The 26382-nt window shown below is 41.9% G+C and overlaps 1 protein-coding gene across 8 annotated transcripts in view; it reads right to left on the bottom strand.

The window, feature by feature from the left end:
* GRM3 (glutamate receptor, metabotropic 3) overlaps positions 1-26382 on the bottom strand; it is a 112451-nt gene that overhangs the window by 28939 nt on the left and 57130 nt on the right. For all 8 annotated transcript variants that reach the window (XM_014964035.1, XM_014964036.1, XM_014964034.1 and 5 more), the window contains 2 exons: positions 18742-19345; positions 5418-6273 (listed from right to left, as the gene is read on the bottom strand). In XM_014964035.1, coding sequence (XP_014819521.1) covers positions 5418-6273; positions 18742-19239 — 1354 coding nt within the window. In that variant the 5' untranslated portion in view covers positions 19240-19345. The remainder of the gene's footprint in view (positions 1-5417; positions 6274-18741; positions 19346-26382) is intronic.

Here is a 26382-nt window from a genome sequence, read left to right as displayed (position 1 = left end):
AAGACCTGCAGGACCTTACATCTGACTCTTTGAGTACTGGAGGTGAAGGGAGTGACAGAATAGAAGGGCCATTTGCTGCAGAGCCTGGGATATAATCTCTAGCTTTAGCCTGCACATCTAGTGACAGGAGCTCCCTGGCCTTTGAAGTTCCTGCATCACTCATCTGCCTGTGGTAGTAGATGCATTGTTTTCTAGTCTGTGCTCCATGCATGCCTGGCAGGACACTGAGCTTCAAAGTGGGCTTTTACCAGGAGATATTTATGGCTAAATCACAGAGCAGGGACCATGCAATGCTGCTGTGCTCACAAGTGAGGTGGCATCTGCCTGTTGCAAACCATGACTTTTAAACTCCTTCCTACTTGGGTGGAACAGTTATGATTGAAATGGTCCATTAAAGTATATTCCCACCATGGTAGTCAGCAGTGTTCAAGAGTAAATGAGATGGTGAGTTTCTGTTTCCACTTCATATTATTTGAATGTTGACTGGGGCAGAGTAGGGAGGAAGGAAAAAAAAGAGAATAAACCACACAGAAAGTTAGGGTCAGGCAGGAATAAAAGTTTTGTCATAGAGTCCAGGGGTGGAAGGAGACAAATCAAACCTGGCTTACAACTCTCTTCTCGTTTTGAGTAGTCATTCTGGTTAGCCACAGGAGAGGATTTTGCCCAGTATAAGCTAGGTTTGATGATACAGGCCTTGCTGTAGAAGAGCTGGATTTCTGAACATAATACAGTGAAGAATACGACAGTGACTTTCATAGTTGTGCAGGAAGAAAGGTGTAGGAAAAGGCACTGAGTACTATAAACATATGTGTTGCCTAAAATTTTTAATGATCTGTTTTCCAGGGTTACTCCTTTAGCCAAATTCCACCTATAATTTATTGTGGAGATTCAGGAAACTACACAAGACAGGTTGACATGCATACACCCCTAAAGCCAACCTCCCTCTGCCCATAGGTTCCCATGCCAGACTCATGGCAGTTAGTCCTGCAATACCACCAACCCCACGAACTGTGCGGTGGCAGAAGTTGGAACCCATGCCCTTGGGTGCCAAGGTTGCCATCCTGCACAGCCAGCTCAGCAACCCTGGGCCAGATGGAGTTAATGCTGGTGCTTGAATGTCATTGCTACCCTTCTTCACCCCTGGCCAACCTGGAGCCCAACGCCCTGGAGGAGCAACACCAGGTAGCAACTTGTGAGGCATCGTTGTCCAGGACCCTGCCACTTCATCCCATATGATGGACTTTCACACTTAACTTTCACTCCCTTTCACACTGCCCATGCTAACATTCACTGTCCTGACACAAGTCAAATGTTGTGAGGCATGTAATAGCACTGTGGGCAATAACTCTGCTTTTCTGTGGCTTAAAGGAACTAAAACTCTTCACAGACCTGGTTGCTGCGCTGACCCCTCCATCCCTGTGAGGGAGGGAGGCCTCTGGATATGTGGAGATCTGCTGTGTTGGGCTACATCCTTGGATTCATAGCCCTCCCAAGAGTCCTCTCCACAAAAGGAGTGCACTCTACCAAACAATGGCTGGGTGTTGGTCAAAAGCTCAGTTTACTCTGTGCTCTCTCCTATGGAGCCCTTTACTTTTGTTCTGCTCTTCTTTGTGGTTGGTAATACAAGTTAACAGCCTCTTGAACCAACATCTCTTTATCAGCCAAAGTGCATCACAATTCAGAACATCAAGTGCAGCACTTGTGCCCTCAGGAGGGAACGCAGAGAATGGGAAGATCAAGAAGATGAACCAACCTATATCTCTTTGAAAGGCCAGACAAGCACTGAGATGGAGCGAGTGTGTTTATTTAGAGGCTGGGCTTTGCATTCTCAGATCCTGCTGCTGGATGTGGGAATCAGGCACAGGCGTCTCTTTTCACCCTTTTTGAAAAGATTCAGAATATCACGACATCTGTCATATACATCTTACTGGCTTGCAAGAAAATTATGTGCTTGGTGTATCTCACAGACAATAAGGAATGAAATCTCACCCTGCCTTCGTGCCACACTGCAGTTCTATGGAGTTATTTCAATTTAAAGAAAAAGGAGAAATAAGTAGGACCCCAGAGATGTTAATGAAATACCTGTCACGCAGCATGTCAGCAGCAGTGGCAGCATGAGAGTGCACAAATCCTGCCCAGTCCTCCACTCCAACCCTGCCATTAGCTGGTCCCTGAGTATTTCCCTACAGATCCCATTATTACTGTGCCTGAGAGCCTCACTTCAGGCTTTCAGCTAAATGGCAGGTGAGAATCTTAGTTGTTCTATGCTCCATCTGTAGTCGATAGCAAGGGATGTAGGGCCAAATCATATTTTACCTGAGCTACCTCACGTGGGTTGAACCGTGCTCGGTAAGTGCTGATCCCCTCCATTAACTGTAATCCGAGACTAACCCAAACTAATTCAACTGCGTGGGGTAAATGTCTAAAATTGCACAGTCCCACACCAGTCATATAAATGCACCTTATCATTTACTCAGACTGGTGTGTCTGAAATGCACCATCACCTGTACCTGGAAACTGGGAGAAAACATTCAGGTCCATTTGTCAGATTTTTTTTCACGGCAAACTGGTGATTTATGCATGCAGAGCTCATCTGTTTGTACCCCTGCCTTTCAGCAGAGGAGGCATTGCTTAAATAGCAACATGTTTGTTTGTCTGAATATGATTATCCCTGTTGTTTCTTGCCTTCTTCCTTTTGGTGGGTGTGGAGCCCTACCTAGGTGAAAGAAGAAAGAAAATTCACAACCTGCCTTGGTTGCAGTGTACCTGGTGGGCTGGTAGTTTCCATGCCATCCTCTCTCCCCATCCTGGGGATACATTCTCAGATTTGGAGCTGGAAATGTGACAGCATCACTGATCAAATGTACCCTGCTGCAGGATCCTGACATTGTATTAACAACACACCCAGAGACTTTCTTCAACCAGAAAAGAGCAAAGGTCTTGGTCCCATGGAAATCAATGACGAGACTTGTATGTATTAAAATTTCACACATTTCTGGAAGGAAGAAGGCATGGGAGAATTTCTGATTCTCTCACTACATAAAAATAACTCATCTGCTTAAAAAAATCACTGACATTAAAACATGGATTCACATTGTAATAGAAGAACTGATAAAAAAAGAAACAGGAGACGAGCAGATCATGCTGTAAGCTAGTAACAATGTATACGGAACAAAGCCATTGGAAAAGAACACAACAGTTTTTTAAATGATTCAAATAGGAAATGAAAATTAACTAAAAATAAAGCTCTTCAGAGTTTCAAAGATTTCCATGTTGATTTTAAAACCAATAAATTTGGTACAGAAAAGAGCCTTCTATTTTCAGAATTGCAAAATGATAGGCTTTGAATTGTTTTGTTTTTTTGTTTTTGTTTTTGTTTTTTTCAGCTTGAACAGCTTCAACTTCCAATATATAAAAAGTATAAAAGATGTTTCAATCAAACTGAAAATGATTTTTTCTCTCTGTATGTAAATGAAAATTTTCCTTGAGTTTTGGTCAAAGAAAATGGTAGTTATTTTGACTTCACATCTAAATGCTAAGTGGAAAAATGTTTGGGTACTTAAAAAACTCTTTGCATGATAGAAGAGGGACAGAAGCATGTTGTGCATCACTGCCATCCCTTGTGATCCATCTGCCAGGACCCAGCTTCTGGGAAGTGCTGTGCTCCTAAAACCTTTTGATTTCAACAATTTCAAGATGGTCAGGTGTCTCTAAGGATAAACGTAGGCAAACAAGGAAATAGTTTCTGTGTTTTAAGTACTGTGTGGAGGGGAAGGAGAAATGATGGTTCTTGTTTTTCATAGGTTTAAAGCCTAAAGGTTTATTCATTCTGTCTTGTGTTGTTGTCTGTAACACATGAGATTACTATCTAACTCAAACGCAATTAAAGTGTGACGTCAAAAGTATACATTGCTTATGCATCTGTGTATGTCATGATATGTGACTATTCTTACTGATACAGCAGTATTTAGGTCAGGCATGTTGCTTCAGCAACGTTGCATGCAATGCTCAGATGAAGGTTTTGAAGCTTCTCAACCTTAAAGATCATCGAGTTCCAACCCCCCTGCCATGGGCAGGGACACCTCCCACCAGACCAGGTTGCTCAAAGCCCCATCCAGCCTGGCCTTGAACCCCTCCAGGGATGGGGCACCCACAGCTTCCCTGGGCAACCTGTTCCAGTGTCTCACCATCCTCACAGTAAAGAATTTATTTCTGGTACCTAATCTAAATCTCCCCTCTTCCAATTTAAAATAATTTCCTCTTGTCCTGTCCCTACAGTTCCTGACAAAAGCTCGAGGGATGTAGTCAGTATTTTCTAGAGACAGTCTGAATCAAATGCTGAGAAGGCCTCTGAAGGAGGGAAGAGTTCAAGCTCCAATCTGACAGTTTCAAATAGTTTCCAGTGTTATTCATATTGTACCATTATTGAGGGTGTCTTGGGACTGAGCTTGTTGTATCACACATGTATTTATCCTTCAATTCCTTTTGGAGCTAGTTCTCATACAAAGCACAGCATGATATTTCCTTACTATGAACTCGGTCAGCTGAGAATATAAGTTTAATAATACATAGGAATGCAAGCTCAACCTAGATGCTTGAGAAGAAATTTGGACATGTAACAACAAAAAGACATGATGCCCTACACTTGTTTCCCCTGTAGATCTATTTAGCCTTGCTATGGTGTAATATTAATAACAAACCTAAGCTCAGCCATATGTGATGGCAAAAACAAAGAGATGTCATGTGCTGCGCAGCCAGTGCCCATGAAGTTTGCTTATGTCATTGCCAGATCAGCCACTTTCTCTCCACAAGCCTCCTGCACATGTTTAATCTACCTATTTATACTTTGTCATCAAGCCTAAAGATCTGTAACACAGGTAATGGCATTATCCCACATATTGAAATATTTTATACTGATCTAATTCTATAGCAGGAATTGTTGCTTTGCTATTGCAGGGACATTAACCGTTGACCAGGGTCCAGCTATTATGTAAATTCATAAAAAAACGAGGAAGAGGAGGCCAAGGCTTGGCATAGGCATAGCAGGCAGTTGCCTAGTTTAGCAGGTGGTGAAATGACCTCCAGACATGCTCAGCTGAAGCCAAATGGGCTGTGAATGAAATGGAAGTTGGTGTGTGGAGGTAGGCAATGTTTCCAAGACCAGCTGTTGCCACCTCCACCTCTTCCTTCTGCTGGAAACTGAAGGAGCATCGAGCTTGTTTTTTTAGGGTTCTCAAGACACTCACTGTCCCTCTTTTTCTTTGTCCCCTTCTGTGACAGGAGCGGCCTTACCCGGGCACCCTGGTCTGAACTTTGACAAGAGGCACTACTGGGAAATCATCTGGCTCTCACTGTGACTGATAAACATTTCATTAATTACAGTGACAGTCTTTATGTACAAAAAGAGAAGTTATTACCTGTAAAGTTTACTTTCAGGAGATAATCTTTGTACAGCTTCCTGCCATCCAGATGCTTCATGGCATCACAGAGTTTGGTGGTGTTTGGACACAGAGTCCGCTGCATTTTATGCAAGGCATGGGCCATCGCATACACAGCATTCACAACAAACATGATCTTGGATTCTTGCTCGTAGTTGGAACTGTTGATGCTGAAGTGCTTGTCGCAAGGCTTCTTATGTGGTTTTCGGTTCTGGAGATTACACTGGAATTTTTGCTCCCAGAAGTCCTTGAACCAGGGGTTGCGTCTGTTATTGTAAGGGCTGAGGCTTTGGAAATACTTGTCAAACTCTTTAACTGGATGGGAAGCAAGTTCCAAGGTTATTGCCCCAGAAGCTATGTGCTCATTGCCTTTGACAATACTCTCTTGCGCTCCCCATCCGTCACTGGCAATCCAGGTAAACGAAACGTTGAAGCGGTTGGCAGCTGCAATGAGCTCCCGAGAGTCATCACCTCGCATGAAGAGCACCACCACTCTGGCGTTGGGTTTCTGGAGCAGCTCTCTGATCACGCCATCGTAGGACTTCCTGATGTTGGACCGGCCCACTTTCTCTGAGGTGGCGATGCAGATGTTGCGGAGGCGAGCTTCCTGCTCAAATGCTTCGATCCCCGTCTCCCCGTAGTCTCCTTCTGAAGCTACTGTTGACACGTAAGTCCAGTTGAAGTACCGTAAGATTTCAGCCATGGCTTTCGCTTGGTAGAAGTCCGGGGGCACTGTCCGCGCGAAATAGTCATAGCGGGACTTGTCGCTCAGCTTGGCACTGGTGGAAGCGTAGCTTATCTGGGGGATCTGGAAGAGTCTGAGCAAATTTGCCACCTAGAGAGAAAGGGGACAACACAGATTTTTAAAGGGTGGTATTTATAAAACTGAACAGGAGAATCCAGGGAAAGGCATAGAGGTGTTCTGGCAACCACAGACTAAGGGCAGTGACAGAGGATGTTGATAACATACTCTGTAGAGAACAGTGCACTGTGCATATGGAGAATAGCTGTTCTGCTGCCCAGTTAATTCCCAGGGTCCTACTGGGACTGTAATGGACCTTTTATTTCTGCCAAACTGGGTCTGTTTAAACCAACAGAGAATTTGACACCAATACTTCATTCTCAGACTGTGCTCCTTACCAAGGTCTGGGGACTTACATGCCTTTCCTGTACATAGGGTGATTCAACTTCTCCAAGACTCATTGTAGTTGATAATCAAATGTGACAATAAGGCATAAATTTCTTTTATGCAAATATCACAGATATACTCATACAGGCCTTTCATAGAACTTTCTGGCCCCACTTATTCAAGATGTGATTCCCCACCTCTCCTACTTTTTAATTTTAAACTTTTTTTTTCTGAGCTGTTCTGACTGCAGCCCTCCTGAGATGGCATTTTTGTTGCATGTTAGTACTCCGTGAGCGCTGCACAATGTCATGTTGACCTACAGCTTTTCATAAGTAATAAAAACTTTTAATAATCTCTAATTGCCCTTCTCATGTGATTTATGTTGTTCAAAGTCCTGGGGTTTTGTGTGATTTTTTTTTTTTTATATGTGGCTATGTCCCTTGCCTAAGTATTCCCAAATCTACTCTGTTACTGGAATAATATCTGGAAAGAAATGAAGAAAGGTTATGGCATTTTTGTCCTGTGATTGCTTCTTAAATGACAAAGGGAAGACTTTGGAGTTCTGCTCTTGATGAGTGGAAGTTGTGTCCAGTAAATTAAATTTAAAGCTACTCTTTGAGTGCAGCCTGACAAAACCATCTGAAAAGCAATAGTGTACTTGAGATTTCTAAGGGAAACTTATTAAAAATCGCCCAATCAATTAATTTTTCACATTTTCCCCAAATGTTTCCCTGACCACAGGCTATGTCTGTGAGAGTTCAAAGGCAAAGGACTGTTTTGAAAAAAATGTTATGGAACAAGACAAATTTTAAAGGCTCAGATGTCAATAGCAAACCAGAATTTTATTGCTTTTCAGCAACTCTTATCTCTGGGGATTTTATAGATTTAGATTCTGTCTTTTCTTTAATGTAGACACTGGGCCAGTGTCTGTCTGTAACTTGTCTCCCACTGTAAATCGGTGCAATATCCTCTCTGGGACAGACTGCTGCCTAACCATATGTGCACAACCACCTGGGCCTTCTGAAACAGGGGACTCGAGGAGACCCATGTCCTACTGTCCTTCTGGGGCACCAGGGAAGAACAGGTGGGATGCCTTGGCATCTCAGCTGTATCTGGGAAGCTGAAACACGTCTTCATCAAATAAACCACCCACAGCAGTTTATTTTAGTTTAAATCAAAATAAAGCCACTTCTGCACTGCTTGGAAGGAGTATCCCGACAGGGAGGTTTGGCTAATGTTGTGTTGCCTATGAGTGTGGGTACATGGCTGGGAAGTGCTGTGGCTGAACAAGTTACTGTCCCTCAGGAAACAGCCAGTGCGTCCTTAACCACCATGCTACGTGGTAACATACATTAAACTGCCTTATACTGGAAATGTGGGATTTAATTTCCATTGTGGTGATTTAAATGAACGGCTTTAAAGCAACGAGGTGGGCTGAGAGGCTTGTTTTGTTACCAAGGTGCAACGGATGCTTTGAGCATTGTGGCTTTGTAACTTTTGATTACATGCCCACATACCCACATGGTTTGTTTCACATGTCCTCACTCAAAAACAGCACTTTGATTTGATAATAAGAATGTCCTCCATATAGCTATTCCGGAACATTTCTTGCAGAACGGTGTGGGCTGGAATTGCTATTCTTATCTCAGTTTATTCTAGCAGGAATTATTTTATTTGAGCTAAACCATAATAAAGATTTGCACGTATATAATTCTGCATGCTCCCCGCCCCGCCATTTGGCTAAAAAAGAAGTAAATTTTCTAGCTAAGAAAGTTATTCAATGGAAGGCAAGCCATCAGCTCACAGAAAGATACTCCTAACAAATACAGTAAATTTTCTACTGAGGTTTGTTTTCTTTCTTCTTTTAGTCTAAACAGCAAAAGTGTCCATATACAGAGAAACAGAACTACACTCCCATTTTAGAAGGGGGTCCTGAGCCTTGGAGGTCACTGCACTTCTAGGGTCCCTGCAAACTTCCTGCAATTTTACTCCCTTTGCTACGGGCAGAAGAATGTTTTCCTGTGGTGATGTTGTTTGCTGTTAACACTTTACTGCAAGCCATCCAGATGTCAGTTTTTTCATAGAACAAAAAGTAAAAAATATAAGAAACTCTGATTAATCATAGAGGATAGTGACCTCTAAGAACTGCGACTGATCATGGAGCTCAGTGAAGTTGTATCTGTTATTAATTCAGATCAGGACACTCTTGTGGAATTCTGAAGTTGGGTTTTTTTCTGGAATATTGCAATATCTTGATTTTAGGAACTCATTGTTCAAAAGAGCTCAGGTCTCAGGTATTTATTTGAAACAGCCAGTTTCAGAGCCGGCTTCAGGACTCTTTCCAGCCATTTCCATGCTGATCTGAACATCTGGTTCTGAAAATCAGATCCTGATTAAAGGAGTAACAACATAAGGGCATTGCTGGCAGGTTCCGGAGAGGAGCTGGTATCTAAGGCTATGTCCATTCTGCAGTGTCTCAGTGTACTACAGGACAGAGCAACGTGAACTGGTTGGTGTTATGTGCACTGAGATTGAATCACCTAAGGCACACCTACCCCACAGAATCATAGCATCGCCTAGACTGGAAGGGACCTTTAAGATCAAGTCCAGCCATCAACCTAATACTGATGAAACCACCACTAAACCATGTCCCTCAGCACCACGTCTACCCGTCTTTAAGATACCTCCAGGGATAGTGACTCAATCATTTCCCTGGGCTGCCTGCTCCAGTGCTTGATAACCCTTTTGGTGAAGAAATTTTTCCTAATATCCAATCTAAACTTCCCCTGGCATAACATGGGGCTGTTTCCTCTTGTCCTATCACTAGCTGCCTTGAGATGTGTGCTACAGCTTCAAAATTGCAGTGTAGATCCAGCTTTTGCTAAGTGAAATAATCTATTCTGGCAAAGCTCCAGGCAGCAATTTAATCAAGCCACGGTGCATGCAATTAGAGCCTGAAATCCATATGTTGGCACTTAAGTAGCAGTAGTAGCCTGTTGGGTTTTTTTTTGCTGTCAAAACCAGTGGGTTTTGCAGATGCTTAGCACCTTTGAAAATAGGGCTGGATGTTCCGTTGCTGCAACCCAAAAACAACCACTTTGCACAGCTTGCTGTGAGGAAAGTGTGTCGACACAGTCTGCTTCCAGCATGATGGGAAAACTTTATTTGCCCTCACGCTGCTGGGTTTATCAGTGTAGCCACTGTCCTGTGCTAAAGTGTTTGCTTCCTAAGTGAACCTGGCTCTCACCCAGCTGCTTGGATGGTGGGTGAGCCATAAGGAGATGCCCAACATGAGCACAGCAGAAAGGCCAGTGTGGGCCGTGTCCCTCTGTAGGGACAGACTGCACCAGCAAACCCTGCAAACGGAGTGGCCAAGGCAGAGCCAGCAGAGACTGATGTCCCTCTCACGGTGCTGGAGCCACATCTGTCACTTCTCCTCCTCCTCCGTGCATCAGGGACAGCACAAATGCTTGTGGGAAATTGCCAATCTAGTTTATAACACTAAAAATGGCTTCCTAATACCTTCCTGCAAAGAGCAGTGAATTAGGCACAGCTATCAAACATGTCCATCTGGTTTCTGAGTATATTTCTGGCCATTCAAGAGCCTTGATGATAGATGGGGTCAGGTAGGTAAAACTATATGTGTCACAAACTCATATATGGACTTATTGAACCCCATCCAGCATTTTGCCTGTCTTTGTAGGACTTTCTTTGTTGGCAGCAGGATTTATTCTGATGGTTTTGGTTAAAATTTGCCTTCTTAACAGCCCAGAGACTGTTACACGGGTTGTTTCAATGTGTTCAGGGCTCGGGAGCACAGAAAACGCTTTGGAAAAGAGAAGTCTCAAAAGCGTTAGAACAGATAGGTTTTCTTCAAGGCAATACACAAGAGTGTATCACGCATTTTTTGGGCAGAGGAGGCCCCTTGTAACAGATGACAGGGCTCTCTGCACTTCTAAAATTTTACCACTCGAGAACCACATAGCACTTAACACGGCTTAATGAATCTAATTTCACAGGTCTCCTCTGAGACAGGCAGGAGGTCCTGTGGCTGTTTTGAACAGACCGTAAATTAGGCAGCTGAGCAGAAGGGGACTGAGGAAAAGGAGGTTTGTCTCTATCGAGAAACTGGAGAAATCCCCCTCTCTCTGAACTGCAATCTGTCCTAATGGAGAGTGAGTCGTTGCCTTTGGTCTCCTGAGAAAGTTTTTCTGTTCCTGAGGATAAATTGCGTGTCCAGATTCTCCAGGAGGACCATGTCAAAGCCATGTCCCAAGGATTTCCTTATGTCTAGATCATTGCTATACACATATATACACACAGGAGCTGAGCTCTTGCTTTGAAGACATGTGTGCTGCAGCCAGTGTATGTTGTATCTAGTTCCTTAACAATGGTAATCTACAGTGTGGGCTTTTTTGTTATTATTTGGGCAGTTGCAGGTCAAACTGCAAATAAAGGATCTGTTCCAATAGATAATTTTTATTTTTTGTTTATTTGAATTTTTCTTTTCTCTGAAATCTAAAAAATATTTTACCAAAATTTTGACAGAAAGTGTCAATTTAGAAAGGCAGGAAAGAAACACTGGTTCTGAATGGGGGCTGGAGTGTGGGTGTGTGATAAGTGGTGGGCATAAACCTAATGTAAAGACTAAATGAGGTACTTCTATAGTCTACTGCCTCCACTGACCTGTACACCCTCGCCATGCTCCCAGCTTGTGGATTGCACATTTTATGTCAAGTTAGAACCTCCCTTCTTTCAATTTATAACCTTTTTCTTCTGTCCTCTTGTCATACATCTCAGTAACGACCTTTGCTTTGTTTTCTTGAGAATGGACCCGCACATACTGAAAAGTTGATTTTAGGTTGTCACCAAAGCTTTTCTTCTCCAGGCTAAACACACACCCAGTTCCCTCAATTTCTTCTTGTAGGGTACATGCTCCAGACTCTCCTCCCCACAATCATCTCTGTATTTATTAAATCTTCCTTTTACTGGGGCACCCAAAGCTGGATGTAGTATTCCAGATGTGGTCCAATGACAATAGAATAAATAGAAATAAACAGGATAAATAGAGATAGCCAGTTACATCTATCTACTCGCTATATTTCTGTAGATACACCCCTGGATGCTGTGAGCCTACAGTGCTGCCAGATTGCATCACCGGCAATAAATATGAACAATACTGAAGGCATGGATTTCACAATAACTTTCCCTGTCCTCTTGGGATTCAGTAAGCTCAAAGGCATGGCTCTCACCTTGGGGACGATGTGACTGAGCTTGGGCACTGCTGACATACTCACATAGTTAGGTGTATTTGGGAGGGGGAGACCTCAGTGATGCAAAGGCAGCTGCTCAGCTTGGACCCAAGAAAAAAATTCACTCCAAACTCGGATTTGTTTTCAAAGGGAAATTAGGAGCTTAAGTTCCTTACTGGTTCCAGAATTGGAATACCTTTATCAGTCTGGAATGTCCTCTTTCCATAGCCTGTTTTAAAACTGCGGGTGTCATGACTGGGATGTCATAATGAGTACTATGGAGGACAGTCTCTACACAGGGGCTATGTTACCACCTGCAACAGAAAATGCCCAGATGGCTTCAGCTGGGCTTCAAGCTCTGACCCCAGGAATGCATCAGCAATGCCGACATCCCTGTCTTTTAATTGTTAAAGGTCATTTGCAAGGAACTAAGCCAGAATCGGTGAAGTTATTTAAGAGTGCCAGCCTGGCTTGTACTCCAATGTAATCTTCTGGCACGTTGCAGGACTGAAGCAGGGGTTTCCATCAGCTTTCTCTCTCTTTGGTATTAAGGGGGCTGTTTACTGGTTAGTGAGCTTTGCTCCTTAACAAAATTCCTTCCAAAAGGTAACTCAGGAAAAAACAATTCATTACCAAACAAACAAAAACATCTGGCATTTTTTTGTTAGCAGGAGGAGGGGAGATGACAACATTGTTTTTATCGCTGCTCTTCTCCTGAAAACGTTGGCAATGAAGCTGGGAAAAATACAGCTAAATATTTGCAGCAGACTCAATAGCTGTCACATCCAGAGGAGCAGTGTTTGAACAGTGAAATAATTGCATCTGCGAAAAGAACATCAGAAATAGGGAATACTGTCAGAGTAACTTCTAGGGTTTCTGCAGAGGACCCGGGAGTTTCTTTTTATATGCTTGTCCTGTGTAATAAAAAATAAACCAAGAAGGACATGCAGAAAAATATTGTACTCAGAGAGAAGAACTGTTGGAAATATTTTTTTTTTCTTTTTTCCTGCAGGGGATAGTACAGTGAGATGTCGCATATGCGCTCTGCCTCCATACAGCATGAACCGTTGGAGTGAAGTTAAGAGTCTGCAGACTGAGAAGAGATCTGTGCAGGAGACAGGGCTTTGCACAAGGAGTGCAAGTCTTCCCTGAGACTTGGTAAACCTGCTGTGAGTGACTCATGGCCCATTTCCACATGATGGGAAGAGGGACTGAATCCGGGGTTGATGGTTCTAAAAGCATGAAATAGCTTCTGGAGTTAAAAGAGTTATCATTGATAAATATGGCTATTTGAGACTCATTAACTGATGCCTAAGTCCCAGTCAGAAGGATAAAAATGAGTATGGGTAATGTCAAGATGTCCCTAACTAGTTCCTATTTTTGGCCACTTTCTCTTGTATCTCAGTCCTTTCCCACTTGTAACATGGTAGGGCTCCTTCCTTCTTACCTGTGACCTCACAGGTTACTTACCCATCCCTGTAAAATTGTATCATTTCCCCTTGGCAAAAGGAGAAAATATGCACACTGGAGAAAAAAAAAGAAATAGAAAAAGAAATAAACCCAAACACAAATCAAAAGAATCAGTTACCTTGGGAATTTTAAAGAAGCGAGCCAGAGGGAGGTACTCACACTTCTTTGACATCTCTAGCAAAGACATGTCCAGTGTTGTTTGGGCACTTCTGAACATCTCAACCTAGTGCCTGCTAAGTTTCTGAGTGTGGAATAGAAACAAAGAGAGGAATAAATAACAAGGATCTCGCTGAGAGGTAGTGGAGGGAGAGGAAGAACAGAGGTAAAAGAGGGAATGGGTTTAAAGGAGGCACCAGGAAGTCAGCAAGTGCATTTGTAGCTTAAATGCTAGCGGTAGGTGGTCCCTCTCACAGAACAGATCTTTTAATAAGGATGTGGTTTACTTTTACAAGCACAAAATCACCAGAGGCTGTTGTTGCCCAGTTGATTGCAAAGCTCCCCTATAAGCATGGCTTAAATGCCATACGTGGTCTACAGTCCCTGGTGAACCCCTGCAACCCCCAGCATGTTTCTCTTGCCCATTTTCCTATTGGGTCCACACACAGGGGACTGACCTCCATACACTAAGGGGGATTTTTTCGGATGCATTTCTTCTAGGATTTTGCACTATTCTCAGTGGTTATGGAAGTGACAAACTGTTTTAAGACTCTGGTGAGAAGATGGTTTATTCTTGGAGGAAGGAAATGGAGGTGACTATCTTTCAGGCTCCATGAGCCCTTGGTAGACTTGTGTGGCTAAGGAGAAAAGACAGCCAGGAAAAGATTGCCAGTAAATGAGTACATATTCTGAATTTCATGCCAGATGGTCACTCATGTAGGAGAGAGACTTTAGCTTTTGCGATAGCAGTAATGTATCTTTAAACCTTCTCCAGTGGTTTTGCTACAGTTTACTTGAGACACGGCAAGGAATTCAAATGAAGAGAGTTGAGTACTGGTTTCTATTCTGCCATTTTTTCTGAATGAGGTTCTAACTTGGTTATAACTTTCATGACTGTTTTCTGGAGGTCTTGTGGGTTGGTTCTGTAAAGGAAACTCTACACAGGGCTAAAGCCCTACATCAACATGAATATAATATATATGGAAATGCAAAGTCAAGCCCACCTAAGGGAATGTCTTAATGTTTCTAAAGGCTGACTGCAGGGAATGGACTCCGATCTTCATTTGCAGAGATGGGTCCAGTTTTCAGAAAGAGAGAACAAATCCAGCACTTGAAGAGTCATATTACTGCTTACAAATGCATATTCCTGACACAGCTGACCTAAGTATTTTAAACATGGCATTTGGATTAGCTATGCAGGTGCTTCTCTGTGCAAATGAACACTACTTTTTTCTTATCCTTTTTACAATGTCATTGAACATCTCCAAGGAAAAGAGTATTTTAAGTTTGTGTTGTGAACTAGGAGAGAGTGGATAATCTGGCTCAAATGAAAAGCTATGAACCCAAAATAAAGTCTTCTAAACTTTTGAAAAATCAATTTCTGATCCTAGATTCAGCTCAGATAAGAATTTTATTTCATGAAAGCAGGTTTTTTACATGAGCCCCTCCACTGACTGAGAATTCTGGCTTGGGTTTTGAGGGATCAAAAGCTGTGCAGATTGGGCTCACTGCTAATTTAAACACAACATCCAAAACCTAATTATCCAGATCATCATTAACGATAATAGCCTACTCTGACCAGAAAATAATTAAGCATTCTGCATTCTCTTGTTGTTTTTAGTCTCTGCAAAAAGTGCCTATTGCGCATACTGACTCAGTGGGGAAGGTGTTCATTGCTGATTTACCAGTGAATTCTTTTTTCCTTGGTGGAAGGATAATGAAAGAAGCAGAAATCTGACAGCAGGAGCAACATGAAGTGATTTGGCAGACAGCTGTCCAGACAAAAATCTGGAGAGGGAGAGTGAAAGGAGGGAAAGAGAAAGTATTGAAATACAACAGCAAATTCACAGGAGGAAAAAAAAAAAAAAAAGGCAGAAATAATTTCTTGTCTGAAGAGCTCAGCGTGGTTTATTTTAAAGCTAAGAAACTGCACTGTGGACTTTATGACGTTTACAGCTCTCAGGCAAAAGAGTAATGCTCGACAGGGCTAGACCTATAAGCACGCAGCACTCTAAGCGCTGCGCGGGGAACGGGGGTGCTCAGCCTTGCACACGCGCCTGCTGATGTGGTTTGATGTTCAGGGGTGGTGTGATTCCAGTTGCTAATGGAGCTACTCTGCACGGGTGACTGTCTCTGAAATTTGGTAGTCTCTTCTTCTGGCATGGCACCAAAACATGTGGCTTTAGTGCTTTGAAGTCATTACCCCTTCAGGCTTGAGTCTGCAATGTCTAGTCTTGGAAAAGATTTTGTTTTGAAACAGAAGATATGACTGGCTATCTTAAGATGAGCAGCAGTGAATGGCTTAATTACATCTTTCCTAGATAGTGAAAATCTAGAGGAAAGCTAGAAAAGAGAAACGGAAGGAAGGCCAACACAATCTGTGTCAAGGGAAAGTAATCAACTGAATACTTCTTTTCTAGCCAGAAAATCCTCAATTGAATGAGTTGTGAACCTATATCTTTATTTTTCTGAAGAACTGTGTAAGAGAAATCTTATGTTTGAACAACTATTGGCAACTATAGGGAAGTTATATAGAGTATAGTGGAATATTGGACATAACTATTGTTTCATTAGCACTCATAAGTTTTGGAAACGGGGCTACATACAGATATGCATACAGCTTTTTTCATATGTACTGAATGAGAAATTCTCATATCAGGGCTTCTGATTTCCATCTGACAGCTGCTCCATACACAAGCTTTTGGAATGTGAAGCATCTGTATATACTATGTGTATTCAATGTGCACTGCATTCAGCCTGCTGCCTCAGATAAGGTTTTAGTCTTACAGCAGTGAGCACCAGAGACTGGCTTCAAAGGGACAGATTGACAGATGTTGTGCAAGAGGCCCCAGGCCATTTTAGGAGTTTGGCATGCCTGCCTCGGGGTTTCTGAGAGGGAAGGAAATAACTGTGCTGGTTCCACAGCTATAACTACTTTTATGGATATACGTTTTAGGCTACTTCATATCCTTTGGACACACTTCCATTCAGAGTGGACTGAGAAACAGACTGACCACAAACAACTAGACGAAAGGTAAAGCAAAACTACTACCACCTCTCCACCTGTGACACAGGGCAAGCATATGATGTTTCAGAATATTTTATCATCCCTGAGGTGCTTGCAGCTCTTGGAATGTCGGAGACAGAGGTGGTGTCTGTCCAGAAGTTCCTGATTTTCTCTTGACACTTCCTGACCTCATTTAGTTTTTCCTACAACATTTAGTTTGTCCACCTCATTTAGTTTATCCACAACAACCTGCCATTTGTTGGTTTCACTTGATGTACGCTTTGTCTGATTGGGAGAGACAATGAATCATGATTTCCTTGACTGTGTTACCTACGGTTTTGTAGCTATCATTTCTCCTCTTCACATGTCTCTTTTCCAGCCCTGGAACTTACTTATTCTTTGTGCTCCAAGTGATCAAACCCTTCCTGGTGAAGGATACATCCCTGCCATGCTAGCTGGTCCACAGTGAGACAAAACAACGCCTAGTATGAGAGATGACTGAGGTTCTGGTTTGCAGAAACTATTCTCCTGTGGTATGGGTAACCATTTGCCCATATATTCCCCACTATGATTGCACAGATGAGCCACATACTGGAATACAAAAGGGAATAAAATGTAATTTGTTGAAATGTTTCTGTGCTCATGCACATCTGATGGAAACTGGACTTGCTCCCAAGCTGATGGGATTTAATGACTTGTCAAGAGCAGAAGCCAGTTCCCCAGTGTAATTGTGACTGACATGAACGTTGAATGAACTCTTGGCCTGTTTATGAAACAGGTAAATGGAGCTCCCTCACTGCTGGGATGGTTGGCAGAACAGAAGAACATTTTTCTCCTTAGACACTAATGCAGTTATTAAGGCCTGTATACACTCTGGAAAAAACATATTGCTCACAGTAGTCCAGTGACCTGTTTCAGTTATGTCCAGCACTGTCAAGGCTTGGTGCCTTTGGAAGCCTACAGCTGACCATTAGGAAATACTAGATACAGTGTCTCAGCCTACCTGAACCTGGGCTTAAGATACCAATCACTTGTGCTTATGGGTGATGTGGACTGGCTTATTTAATTTAACCCCCAAAAATGAGATATGTGTACATTTGGTAGCTTCAGTGAAGCTAGGGGGCATTTTTGCTTGTGGATAGTTCACATTGGCAGTGGTGGGGAACTTCAGAATATCTGAGGCTGCACTACCATAGGACTACCTGCTCTGGAGAGGAGAAATACAGAATTTCTGCCAATAAAATAGAGGGCATATATGTTCTTCATGTTTATTTCATCTAAAAAAAAATGCCAAGGACTTAAATTTTTATCATGAATTTATAAAAAAATGGGAAGCCAAGACCAAAAAGAATCAACATTATATATTTATCCATTGGGACTGAAGCCAAGGATGCAATAAAACTATAGTTGGAAGGATATATGGAGGATTTAACCCACCTGCAACTTTACACCTTTGCAAGCCACTAAAAACTCTCCAATACCCTATGGATACCCCATTTAGGACCAATGTTGTAAACTCAAAAGCTGCAGTTACAATGTGCCAGAAGGAGGGAGCAAGATATACTAAGGGCATCTGTCTTCTGTGCTGGACTTCTGACAGTGCTTACACTGCACTCTGCCTGGCAACCTTTCCTGGCAAAAATGGTCTTAGTATGAGCTATATATGGAAATAAAAGGAAAGACAGCAAATTTAGAATACATTCAGAAATAAAACTTGCTCAAATAACTGACTGAAGTCAGCAGAATAATTTTCATTAGCTTCTGTGTGTTTAATTAGACACTAAGACTTGCAATCGTTTGGTCAGGTGTAATTTAAGTTTCTGGCTAGTATGCCATTTTTACTTTATTTCAGCCTGGAAGTAAGACAAGTATTTCTTCTTTCATTTTAAATCTCTGTTGTTCAAATGACAAATGTTATGTACATGCATAAATATATATATATTCAGAAAAATAGGTGACATCATTTATTATTGATGTGAAAGCAGAGGCCTGAACTCAGGATTGTAAAAAATCCATGAAATCCAAAGTTCAAAATAAATGCTAAAACTTCTGGAAACTTCAGGTGCCCTCTGAATACACCATAACTTTAGGGAGTGGGCAGCTGCCAGAGGTTTAAAGTGCAACAAGTGTTTTAAAGAGAAAATCAAACTAATAGAAATTCAGTAAAAATGATATGCTAGATTGTGATTGAGCTAAGACTTGCTTTATTGGCAAACTTATGTAAGCAGTGGTTCTCTCACAGGAATTGCAGATTAATGATTCTCACCCGATGAGGCTCCTGTGACTTACCTGTATGGAGACGCTGCTGTAGGAACCCCCTATGACTCCTGCAATGAGTAATGGCAAATTCTCTTGAATAGCATATGAGCCATCGGGGCACATATACTCTGTTTCATCCACTTTAGTCAAAGATGCCCTGACAAACTCCAAAGACTGTTCTAAGGCATATGTATCCCTGGAACATGTGTCCAAGATATGAACTCCGAGCTTAATTCCAGGCAGCAGGTAGTTGTCTTTGTTGATCTCATCAATGGCAAACAACATGGCCTCCAAGCGCTGGATGCCTCGGTCTTCATTGATTCTTCCACATTCTTCTATCCCAGTGCCTTTTTCATTGACTGGGAATAAGCCACCTAAGACCAGGTCTCCTTCTATCTTAATTTCCTTCCTTACAAAACTGTGGTCACTTAGGGAAAGGAAAACTCCTTTGGAAAACAAAGCTAGCGCAAGGACTTGGAGTCTGGTGAACATCTTCATTGGTCCTGTTTTAGCAGCTCTAAGGAACATTGGTGGGAACAAAAGTGCTCTTCAGTCCTTCTGATCCATTGCCAAATTTGAAGTGCTGTCCCACAAGCCAGTGAAGAACAAGCCAGCAAGTCTTTCCACTGGACCTCTAAAGAAGAGATGGAAGGCATTAGAAAAGGCAAAGGACATGTGAGTGGTTATGAAATTTTCATCAATAAAATATTCAAGAACAATGTTAAGAGATTGCTGGATAGCTCAGAAAGCAAGAAATACATTTGTCATGTGTTCTCATGGAGCACCTTATTCCATTTGCTTCACAACTGATTACAGGTTAAGCACCTACTATGACAGCTATCCACAAAGACATATGGGGCAATATGTCTGATGTTGACCACTTCTCAATGATGTTTTACATTTTGCAAGGACAGAGACCACTTCTGACATTTTTCTCATACCATCCTCTCTTATTCTACCCTCTCTTTTCTGGATTCAGTCTCTTATGTATTCTTATTCACTGTGTCTCCAGCTGCTTCCAGCCTTCCCTTAATACATTTTTCTTTCTTTTTTGTTTTGTTTATTGCAATATACTTACTATTCCTTCACCTACAGCACCGTCAGTGTTATCTCCCTGCTGCTAATTTTTGCTGAACTCTGCATTTGTCTTCCAGATGCAAAGTCTCTTGCCGAAGTCCACCTGCCCTGCCTTCTTTTACTAGCCTGATCACCTGGTGCAGGCAATGAGAGGATGGGAGAAACCTCTTGGGGCTTTACCTCTATTTTCAGGTTGTGAGAAATGTTTGAAGCATGGGAGAAGTCCTGTTATACCAGGTGGGAACTGAAGGCTGTGTTTATAATAGAAAAGCAATCAAGTCCGTGTCACACCACTTAGCTGTTAACATGCTCCCTGGGACAGTTTTGACTCGGCTCAAGTAGTGCTCTACTGAACAGTGCCTAGCCATGGTTCACAGACAAGCAGAGACCAGACATTATTCCCAATGACCAGTTTTGATGTGGTCACAGTATTTTCAGCCATTTCATGCTGGTTGGCATCACAAAAAGAGAATGGTCCATCGTCCATTTAGTTCTTAGTGCTGCAGTTCTGCAAGGCACTTTACTAAGTGACCGACCAAGGCTAGTTATTATGTAGAAGTCCTGGAAATTGAACCTGACTCTCCATCAAATGCCTTAATCACAAAACCTTCTCTCCTTAAGGCACAAAAGATTCTCTTGCAAGCAAATTAAGTTAAAAAAAAAAAGAGAGACCAAAGGGAAAAAGAAGAGACATGACAAGGAGGATCCTTGTACTTGATTCTTTCTTAGGACATGAAAATGCTTACGGCTGAACTTGCTGTCTTTAATGTTAATCACACTTCAGTGCTCAGATCACGGGGAGAAGAGAGCACTGATGTATGCACTTAGGATATGATTTTACTCTCACTAAGATCAATACAGTTTGCCAATGACCTTAAATAGAGAAAAATCAAGCCTTAGAGTGAAGATAGTGTTGTAGCAATTTTGTAAGTAAATATGTATGCACAAACTCTATTCATGCAGTATAGATGCATGATTTGTCCATAGACTCCTTGTCAATATCTCTCAAATATGACAGTGGCTGCCTTGATCTCCAAATCACCAGATAAATCAAATGTGGTAGTATTTAACCAGATTGCTTTAATAATTTATTTCTATATTTACCTTTTTCCTTAACAGAGTGTATATTATTATTAGAGTTGCAGGGTTACTTGTAAGTTAGAAACACAACCAAAGAAATTGCAATAAGCAACAATTAGTATTTAACACTGCAAGATGGATGAGCACACTTATTACAAGGCAGTTGTTTATCCCAGAACAATTTCAATGTTGCTGTACCAAATTGTGTGAAAGGATAGCATTTTATTCATATTTAGTGCAACATTGTTCTCTCATAAATCAGTAATCTGTCAGATGCACTGTTAAAGGTCTTTCTCTGCAATCCTAGTAACATGTAGTCTGAGCTTCAGGCTGTCTCAGCAGAATTTTCCACTCAGAAATAAGTGATATGTCAATGGAAAACAAGCTTCATCCCCTCTCAGTGATCTATAAGTGAACTAGGCTGCTGACCACGTGTGGTTTATTAAGCACGTCCTCAAGATCTATTTTCTGGTAATGTTAGGAGAAGTAATGAAGGAACTGTAACATTCAGTAGCAGTACTTGCTGTATCAGACTTAATACTACAATTTACCAAATATTATTCAAGCATATACAGGGCATATAAAATGGTGATACCATCCCATTGTGAATAATTATCAGACAAAAAGGTTACATTTGTGACTGAAATGGTTGTGTGGTTGTGTGGTTAATAATTCAGGTGGACCGACCCTGCTGTTCTCATCACTAGTCTGCCTTTCGGATTAAAACAGGACTTGGGATTTTTTTTTTTCTTTAATGCAATATCTATCCAATTTACTTATTCAGCTTCTGTCACCACTGTATCTCAGCAAATCTTCATACATTTATCCTTACAACACTGGTAAAATACTTATTTTCCCTGTTTTATACTTGGGGAAAAAGAGGCACAGAAAGATGAAATGAGATTCTCAGAAGAGTCTAAGTTCAGATTTTGATTTGCTCGGCCCTCACAATTACTATCAAACTTTGAAAAGGTCTCTGCTTCCCTTTAGGAATTGAAGAACATGCTTTCAACCGTGCCCTGCATCCCCTGGTTCCCACTGGGACACTGGCTCTGAAAAACTTCCTAGGCGAGCTGGTCTCTCTTCCAAGCCTGATCCTGAATGGCTTAGCTAAGGTCATCAGCACAGCCAAGAATCAAACTTTGATCTTTTCCAGTTCTCCTCTGATACCTTAACAATAAACCTCCTGTGTTTCCCATTGCTCCTTCTACCTTTTATGTGAGTCTTTTATAAGGTCATATTAAAACTAGCCTCTTTTCAACAGCCCTTCAGCACTACCAAAAATAACTAACTTTGCTGAAGAAAAGGCTTGTAATGGGATCGTCCTCTAAAAGGTTTTCTAAAACCTACCCAGGACATACCTAGAGCTGAAGTGGATTTAGCCTGGGCAGCAAGGAGGCTGTTTTCATCCCATGATTCCCTCAAAGCTGTTGGCTTCTGCAAATGGCATCACCCCCCACCTTGCATGACATCCGTATCTCAGGAATCCATGTGTCTCTGATATGTGAGCAATAAAGCCTAGAAAGGCACTGAAAATTATTTTGAAGTTGCACATAACAAGCATATATATAAAATGAATGATGCTATAGAGGGAACTGATTTTTCCCTGCAAGAAATGCAAGGGATTTCTATATTTTATCACTGAAGCTTATTACAGTGGCCCAGCTAATGGAAACCAATATCAGTTATGGTACAGCAGACGGTCAGTCTCAGCAGAATTCCAGGAGCAACTAGAGAAGGTGAGGATTGGGAATACACATGACCATTTCTCAGCTTCTTTCTTGCTGCTTTGTGTTGGGAGTACTGGTCTGAAGACATCCAGGCATATGAAGAGAGGATGGTTGAAACCCCAGCTGGGTTGGTAAAGACTCAGCCCTACATTCCCACTCTATCTGAGGACACACTGCTTGGTAAAGGGTGCCCATGGGTGGGGGCCACCCACCTACACCAACCATCCTAGCCTTCCCAGTTGTCAATTCCTGCGAAGCTCTGAGCTTTTCACAGAGGCTTTGAACCTGTAGGAAGACACCACGCATGCAGGGTTCTGCTTTCCAGGAAAACACTATCATCCTATTTTACATGTTCAAATCCTTTGTTTATAAACAGGATGCCCAAAACACAGCTTCAGGTGTCAAATGTGCTTCTCTCCTTCTGCACCGCTGCCTGTGTGGTGGCATCGCAGTGTCCTGCCAAAGAACAAGGATGCTGTGCACGGGTTGTGAGCAGAAGCCTTAATGTGAAGGCTGGTTTGTCAGAGGAGGTTTCCCCTTCGGGGCTGAGAGGGAGGGATGCTTCCAGGAGCAACCGCCTCTCAGTGGTGGGACTCCTGAAGGAAGCTGCAAGGCAGATTTGGGTGGCCGGTGAGCAGCATCACTATGGTGACACTGAAGAGACAGCTTGATGTGAAGAAGGGAGGTTATTTTAAAGCAGCTTGCAAAGATGGGCTAGCAACTCAATTTCTCTCCTGTTCTCTCTTGCATGCACCTCCACATGCTTTCTCTGCAGCTTGTGTAACTCACTACTATATATAAAAACATTTTTTACCTATTTGAGGCTAATACAGCCCATATTGCACCCCTCAACTGTGGTAAAGATAGCACCCCAGAGTCTAGGTATGCCATTTCCTACCCAAAGTGATTTCACTACACTAACCACACCAATTTAGCTTTGCAGTACCCGCTTCTACTAAAAGCACGTTTCTGGGATGGTTCAGAAAGAAGCACCTGTTGATCAAGCTGCAAATCTTTCGTTTTTCATTTGTATTTAATGTTTTAACTCCAGCTACAGACAGGGTTATATTTTTCTAGGTGTTCTGTTAATATTAAAAATATGTACACTCCATCCCTATAGGCTTTGGATCCCCAGTGGAAATAGATGCAGAGCTAGGTGCAGGAGTGATCCAAATATCAAAATGAAAAATAAACAGAAACAGGAACAAGGAGAGGGGTTTCCATGTTTGGATCAGGAGGCTTCTGCTAGCACTTTCCTATGTGAATTATTCAATGAGGGGGGTGAAACACTGGCCCAAGTTGCCCAGAGAGGTCATAAATGCCCCATCCCTGGAAATATTCAAGGTCAGGTTAGATGTAGCTCTGGATCTAGTTGAAGATGACAGGGTTGGGTTGGGGTTGGAGTAGATGGCCTTTAAAGGGGGGTTGGAGTAGATGGCCTTTAATGGTCCCTTCCAACCCAAACTATTCTATGATTCTATGACTTTTTTGATTCTATGATCCAGCAGCACTTGGCTTGTGAAACACCGTCACTCAGCACTCTAGAGCCCCTTCTCTTTCCATGAGCAAATGTCCACAGGGGAGACATCTGCTCTTGGAGGACACCATCAGCACTTCCCTCAGTAAAAGCAACTCACTCGTGTTAAATGGCAGCTGTGCTGCTCTTGTTGAAAATACCCTTGTCTCTTGATCTGAACAATCAGTTTTAGTGGACTATTTCTATGCCTATAAAAAGTTGATTGCACAAATCCAGTATTTCTTGGTGCAAGTTTGATTATTTACTAAGGATGTGCACATTCTTGATTTTGTGAAAGCAACAAGAACGCGAAAGAGGATGTCTGGGTTTTCCAAGTTCAGTATCCCACTGATACTGTTCTGAAACTAAACCCATCTTTCATGGCTTTCTTCCAGAGCTATATCCACATGACAGCTCTGATCCGCAGGCTTTCTGTCTTCAGCTCACAGAGTAGCTCCCCTTGTGTTATTGGTTCAGAGGTGAATTCTCAATAGGCTAAATCTCTTGTCAGTCTATTTTTCTAGGTGTCAAACTGAAAAGAAGTACAGTTGAATCTTTCATTTAGCCAGGTGACTTATAAATGGAGTATTATTGTTCATACATCAATGACAATTTTGCTGATACCTTCCACCATGTCAGCACCTATGGTTGGCATTAGCAGTCCATCCAACAGCTGTGGACTTTCCAGTTTTCCCTTTATAAGGATGGAATGGGAAACTGTACTGAGAGCTGAGGTATCTTGGATCTCCTAGCTATTTTTCCACACCATTAATTAACAAATGGGACAATCTACATGACCTGGATAAAACCCTGGAAGGTTTTCCCCTCATCCCTGCCCTGTGCTATCCTAGTTCCCCCACATTTGTTCCCCTTTGCAGCACTTTGCAGGGATCACCTCTGTACCCAGCTTCCTGAAAAAGGATGCAACAGGAGCTGACGTGGGTGCTGGAGAAGATTATGTTTAGCTTTATTGTGGGTGGCTCCTGCTTGGCAGTAGTGGATTTTTACTGCATTATTCAGGACTATAATGTGATATTGTGGTGCCTGGAGCTGTATGTCAACTTGGCATCACTTACCACCCTTAGTGAACTTTCTTTGGAGGAGGCCTGTATTTAGTGGAAGGTTTCAGTGGAGGTTCCCCACACTTGTGCTCTTGTGGCACGTTACAACATCAAAGTTAATAGTTCCATCAATATACCAAGCCCTTCCTGTTCCCTAGAAATCTTATGTTAGGGAAACATATTTCTAAAACAGTTCCAATTTTGGCTCAAAATTCTTTCAGGTCTTTCAAGACTGAGATGATAAGTTAAATGCCATGATTTCTTTTTCTCAGAGATCATGGATAACTAGCACAGCAGCCTTGCTCATCCAACACATTTGGCACATTTATATGTGTTCTGCCAGAACTTGACCTTAATGCCTGATGAGAACTGCACTGAAAGATAAGATGTCTCTCTTCATTGGAAAAACATGATGGACAAGCTTGAGTCTCCTCACCAATTATAATTAGGGATGCCGTCACCTCTGGAAGAAAAATGTTTGTAAAGAAACTCAAGCCTCAGGGTGACAGATACATGCCAGGTACACAAATTGCTCACATCTTGATTCTGGCTGGCTGAAATCAGATAGCTTAAATCAGGAACTGAAAAAAAGAGTGAAAATTTGCAAAAAATGTGGCAAGGTAGAGAAAACAAGTAAATTTCCTCCATGGAAATGGATAAATTTCCTTCATGAAATGTTAATCCAGTGCTGACACATATATTTAGTGAAAATGAATCAAAGTGCTTTAAATTTGAATTGCTGGCTGTTGTGTATCAGATTCTTTTTTCTTTCCTTGGGAAAAATGTTAAAAATGCCTTTACAGCTAGGTGATCTTGTGTGCTCCATTTTAACTTGGAAATCCATACACGAAAAACACTAATTAATACAATTACCACTGCCAGTAGCGTGGAAGTAGAAGCCATACAAGATCATCCCATGTATAGCATATTATAGAAGAGTTCAAAAAGCCCTGAAAATTTAGTAGGAACTTCAATATAAAGAATGATATGTAAAGCAAGATAAGCCAGTGTAGAAAGAGACCATTCCTCTTAAAATACAAACTTACTTTAGAATAAGAAAAAAATATCAGAGTACTGCATTACTGTTCATACTGTGTTAGCATCAACAAGTGATGCTTTATGTTTTCTACAATGTCAACATACAACAGATGCCCAGCCCTTTCCTCAGAGATCTGATATAGTCAATCTGTTTCAAAAAGAGAATTTA

Source organism: Calidris pugnax, unplaced genomic scaffold, assembly GCF_001431845.1.
Source record: "Calidris pugnax isolate Ruff unplaced genomic scaffold, ASM143184v1 scaffold44, whole genome shotgun sequence".
NCBI classification, from domain to species: Eukaryota; Metazoa; Chordata; class Aves; order Charadriiformes; family Scolopacidae; genus Calidris; species Calidris pugnax.
This window is presented reverse-complemented; position numbering and strand designations above follow the sequence as displayed.